The sequence below is a fragment of the Musca vetustissima genome, unplaced genomic scaffold, assembly GCF_032173495.1.
Source record: "Musca vetustissima isolate MV318-11 ecotype Yass unplaced genomic scaffold, APGP_CSIRO_Mvet_v1 utg179978, whole genome shotgun sequence".
NCBI lineage: Eukaryota > Metazoa > Arthropoda > Insecta > Diptera > Muscidae > Musca > Musca vetustissima.
The window spans coordinates 27,402-33,546 of NW_026880902.1; the positions used below are offsets into that span (position 1 = coordinate 27,402).

The window sequence follows — 6,145 nt, forward strand, 5'->3', positions numbered from 1 at the left end:
AATCCTACATAAGGCGTGGATTTTTAAAATATTTTTTCCGAACCCCACATAAGGCGTGGATTTTTAAAATAATTTTTTCCGAATCCTACATAAGGCGTGGATTTTTAAAATAATTTTTTCCGAATCCTACATAAGGCGTGAATTTTTAAAATATTTTTTTCCGAATCCTACATAAGGCGTGAATTTTTAAAATAATTTTTTCCCAATCCTACATAAGGCGTGGATTTTTAAAATAATTTTTTCCGAATCTTACATAAGGCGTGGATTTTTAAAATAATTTTTTCCGAATCCTACATAAGGCGTGGATTTTTAAAATAATTTTTTCCGAATCCTACATAAGGCGTGGATTTTTAAAATAATTTTTTCCGAATCCTACATAAGGCGTGGATTTTTAAAATAATTTTTTCCGAATCCTACATAAGGCGTGAATTTTTAAAATAATTTTTTCCGAATCCTACATAAGGCGTGGATTTTTAAAATAATTTTTTCCGAATCCTACATAAGGCGTGGATTTTTAAAATAATTTTTTCCGAATCCTACATAAGGCGTGAATTTTTAAAATAATTTTTTTCCTACATAAGGCGTGGATTTTTAAAATAATTTTTTCCGAATCCTACATAAGGCGTGGATTTTTAAAATAATTTTTTCCGAATCCTACATAAGGCGTGGATTTTTAAAATAATTTTTTCCAATCCTACATAAGGCGTGGATTTTTAAAATAATTTTTTCCAACCCCACATAAGGCGTGGATTTTTAAAATAATTTTTTTCCGAAGCCTACATAAGGCGTGGATTTTTAAAATAATTTTTTCTGAAGCCTACATAAGGCGTGAATTTTTAAAATAATTTTTTCCGAATCCTACATAAGGCGTGGATTTTTAAAATAATTTTTTCCGAATCCTACATAAGGCGTGGATTTTTAAAATAATTTTTTCCCAGGCCTAGCATAAGGCGTGGATTTTTAAAATATTTTTTCGAGTGCTATATAAGGCGTGGATTTTTAAAATATTTTTTCGAGTGCTATATAAGGCGTGGATTTTTAAAATAATTTTTTCCGAATCCTACATAAGGCGTGGATTTTTAAAATAATTTTTTCCGAATCCTACATAAGGCGTGAATTTTTAAAATAATTTTTTCCGAATCCTACATAAGGCGTGGATTTTTAAAATAATTTTTTCCCAATCCTACATAAGGCGTGAATTTTTAAAATAATTTTTTCCCAATCCTACATAAGGCGTGGATTTTTAAAATATTTTTTCCGAACCCCACATAAGGCGTGGATTTTTAAAATAATTTTTTCCCAATCCTACATAAGGCGTGGATTTTTAAAATATTTTTTCCGAACCCCACATAAGGCGTGGATTTTTAAAATAATTTTTTCCGAATCCTACATAAGGCGTGGATTTTTAAAATAATTTTTTCTAAGACCTACATAAGGCGTGGATTTTTAAAATAATTTTTTCCAAGGCCTACATAAGGCGTGGATCTTTTAAAGACAGATTTTCCAAGACCTACATAAGGCGTGGATTTTTAAAATAATTTTTTCTAAGGCCTACATAAGGCGTGGATTTTTAAAATAATTTTTTCTAAGATCTACATAAGGCGTGGATTTTTAAAATATTTTTTTCCGAACCCCACATAAGGCGTGGATTTTTAAAATATTTTTTTCCGAACCCCACATAAGGCGTGGATTTTTAAAATATTTTTTTCCGAACCCCACATAAGGCGTGGATTTTTAAAATATTTTTTTCCGAACCCCACATAAGGCGAGGATTTTTAAAATATTTTTTTCCGAATCCTACATAAAGCGTAGATTTTTAAAATATTTTTTTTCCGAATCCTACATAAAGCGTAGATTTTTAAAATAATTTTTTTCCGAATCCTACATAAGGCGTGGATTATTAAAATATTTTTTTCCGAACCCCACATAAGGCGTGGATTTTTAAAATAATTTTTTCCGAATCCTACATAAGGCGAGGATTTTTAAAATAATTTTTTCCGAACCCTACATAAGGCGTGGATTTTTAAAATAATTTTTTCCGAACCCTACATAAGGCGTGGATTTTTAAAATAATTTTTTCAAAGGCCTACATAAAACTATTACTAACTATTTACTTATAAAAGATTTAAATATATACCACATTCCTTAATTACACACTGCAGATAAAGCTAAAGCAATTAGAGACATTATTGTCTTAAATGACCAAGCGGAAATTCTAATTAATTAAGTGTTGGAGCAGTATTTATAAATGGGCAAATGAAAATTATCAATTAAACGTAATCTAATTAGCCACTAGGAACGTAACGGACTATTAGCAACAGAAAATATTTTTACTTTGGTAAGTTTTGAAAATATTTATTTAATTTAAAATTTCCGCATTTGGTAGTCTAAAAAAACCCCCCCTTATGTAGGTGCTTTCAAAGGTTAGATGCTTAAAAAAAATTATTTAAAAAATCCACGGCTTATGTAGGTGCTTGAAAAAATTATTTAAAAACAAGTGAAAAAGAGTTATGTTCGGCCGAGCTGAACTTTGCATACCCTCCATACCATAGATATACTGACAGGTACTTGAAATGAAAATACAGAGGCCAAATGAATGAGCTGTGCCACATTTCATCCACTTCGAATCAAAAATGTAGATGCTTGAAAAAAATATTTAAAACAAAACAAAAAAGATTTTTTTAATAATGTTCTGTCCTCTTCTTCTTTAGTCTTTCTCCTTCCCACCTGAAGTTACAAAAATTGTGGACCATGTTTGTCGGCCTTAAAGTGTGGCTACATTTATTACTATTTCGTAATCTGCTCGGTGCTGGCTCATCATCCTTTGGGTTCTTTCTAAGGAATACTTCCCAGACGGACATTTATCCGGAAATCTTAAAGGATATCACCATGGAACAGCCTGTGGAGTCTCTGCTAATTATTCAACCCCAAGATGTTGCAAAGGATAGAAGATTGGAGATTTTCTATAGAGTCCCAATACCTAAATTGATTTTTTCAAAATCCCAGGATTTTTTGATGGCCGAACATTTCAACAGTGAATTATTGGCAATTTTTATAATGAGAGGAAACTTGGATTTAGAGCTGCTGACAATTGGATCCACGATTTTGGAATATCAACGTCAAAGGAGAGTATTTATTGTGGCCTTAAATGTCAAGGAAGGTGTTGAAAGAGAGGACTTCAAAGTGGTGCTACTCAGGAATTTAGAGAATTACAAAATGACAAATGTTTTGCTGTATTTTTTGCAAGGACATCAGGATATGAGCCAACCTGAAATGTATGTCCTTAAACCCTATCCCAGCTATCATTGGCACAAGAAGTCTGACCAGGATACATATTATCCTCCCCATTGGCGGAATATGCGGAACAAAACTCTCATCACCCTCAATGGCCAAGATCCACCCGCCGGCCTGGTATACTTGGATGCGAATGGAAGGTATCAAATGAATGGCTATATGGCCAGATTAATCATGTTGTTTGCGGAACGTTTTAATGCCACTTTGGAAATGCATAAATCCTTTAAATTTGGCAACATGTTAAGCTATCGCAGCATCAATGAACTTAGCCTCAAAGGAGAATTGGATATACCCATGGCGTCAAGCTTTCACAGCGATAATACCTTCCCGCAGATCCAGAAAACGGTTTATTATGAAATGATAAAACCCTTTATGATGGTACCCTGCCCCAAGCAATTGACCTATCGTGAGGTGTTTGCAGTGATTTTAAATAAATATTTCTTTGGAGGCCTGGTGGGATGTTATCTCCTGCTCTCGGTAATCCATACCGTGGTCGATTTCTATTTCGATGGCCTTTGGAATTTTATAAATTTTATTTTAAATGAAAAAATTCTACCGGGGTTATTTGGGCAGGCCTTCATCTCGAGTAACTCACCCTGGCGTAGCTTGAAAATTGTTTACCTGTTGGTGTCATTTATTGGCCTAAATATTGCCGTGCTATTTGGGGCGAACATCAAAACCCTTTTCACCCAGCCACCGTATCACAAATATATTGAGACCCATCAGGATTTGCGGGAGTCACCGATAAAAATACTAACCGATACATTTTATGCTCAAGTCCTGACGCCTTTCTATGGCAAAGATTCCGTGGTAACAGCCCCAAGCGATACGGCCTATCTGAAACAAAAAAGTCGTTTTAATAGCTCGTATGCCTATTTTATATCCTCCACAGAATGGAAGGCCCTCTTTTCAAGGCGCCAACAATTCTATAAGCAGAAACAATTTTGTATTGCCCGTCAGATTATTCCGCAAGATTTTTTTATTTACAGTATTTTGCTGCAGAAAAATTCTCCCTACCTTGAGCCGTTAAATGAACACATCTTGAGGGTGCACGAGTTGGGTTTTATGGAGGCCTGGCAGTCCAGCACATTTATGGATATGATGAAATTGGGAAATATCTCCCTGTTCGATGGCTACACCAATCTGGATGATCAGAAAATTTTAACCGTAGATGATCTCTTTTGGATATGGATGATTGTGGTGGAGGGATGCGGCCTAGGGATGGTGATATTTTTGGGAGAATTGTGGTATTATCGTAGCTCAAAAAATAAGATAAGAAAAATATTTTTAAAACCTGAATCCCGAATGGCGAAATTCCAATCTTGGTGGAAAAAAATCCAAGCCCAGATTGCAGGAAAAATTCAATGGAACAAATAAATACACATTTTAAATTTTTTTATATATATTTTTATACCCTTCACCACACTGTGGTACAGGGTATTATGTCTTTGTGCATATGTTTGTAACAGGCAAAAATAATCGAGATAGACACATGGTTCCTTTTGAGAATATGCATAGAATCACTTTCTAAGTCGATTTATGCATGTCCGTCCGTCCGTCCGTCCGTCTGTCCGTCTGTCCGTCTGTCCGTCTGTCTGTCCATGTTAAATTGTAAACAAAGTACAGGCCGCATTTATTATCCGAATTGGATGAAAATTGGCATAGGTCACTTATTCGGCCCAAGGACGAACCCTATTGAAATTGGGAAAAATCGGTTCAGATTTAGATATAGCTCCCATATATATATTTAACCGATTTAATGTAAACGGTCCCTATATATCTTTCGATTTGCACGAAATTTGGTACAGCCTAATCATTTAGGTCTAGAATGATGTCTGCCAATTTTCGTGAAAATCGGTCCAGATTTAGATATAGCTCCCATATATAGTTTCGTCCGATTTCATGTAAATGGTGCACCAAAATCCCTATATATCCTTCGATTTGCACCAAATTTGGCACAACGTACTGAATTGAGCCTAGAATTATGTCTGCCAAGTTTCGTGAAAATCGGTCCAGATTAAGATATAGCTCCCATATATAGTTTCGTCCGATTTCATGTAAATGGTGCACCAAAGTCCCTATATATCCTTCGATTTGCACGAAATTTGGCACAACGTACAGAATTGAGCCCAGAGTCATGTCTGCCAAGTTTCGTGAAACTCGGTCCAGATTTAGATATAGCTCCCATATATAGTTTCGTCCGATTTCATGTAAATGGTGCACCAAAGTCCCTATATATATATCCTTCGATTTGCACGAAATTTGGCATAACGTAATGAATTGAGCCCAGAGTCATGTCTGCCAAGTTTTGAGAAAATCGGTTCAGATTTAGATATACCTCCCATATATAGTTTCGTCCGATTTAATGTAAATGGTGCCCCAAAGTCCCTATATATCTTTCGATTTGCACGAAATTTGGCATAACGCACTGAAATGAGCCTAGAGTGATATCTGCCAAGTTTCGAGAAAATCGGTCCAGATTTCTATATAGCTCCCATATATAGTTTCGTCCGATTTCATGTAAATGGTGCACCAAAGTCGCTATATACCTTTCGATTTGCACGAAATTTGGCATAACGTACTGAATTGAGCCTAGAGTGATGTCTGCTTTTTTTCGTGAAAATCGGCCCAGATTTAGATATAGCTCCCTTTTATTATAGATTGATTTTAAGTAATTGACGCACCAAGGAACCAATGAGCTGATAGCAACAAAACTTTCTGAAATTAGAACAAACTAATCTGTGACAAGTTTGTTTCAAATCGCTTAATATTTGGATAGAGCTTCCATATATATTTTCCCCCGGTTTCAGGTAAATTGGGCATCAAACTCCTCATGTTAGTCAGATTGACA

At 35.0% G+C, this 6,145-nt stretch overlaps 1 protein-coding gene across 1 annotated transcript; it reads left to right on the forward strand.

Moving 5' to 3' along the window:
• Positions 1-3,057: 3,057 nt before the first annotated feature.
• On the forward strand, positions 3,058-4,518 carry LOC133326824 (uncharacterized; the record flags this gene model as incomplete). The annotated part of the gene is made up of 1 exon (XM_061535428.1): positions 3,058-4,518. A coding segment is annotated over exon 1 (1,461 nt), but the record flags the coding sequence as incomplete, so codon positions are not given.
• Between the last annotated feature and the right edge of the window lie 1,627 nt (positions 4,519-6,145).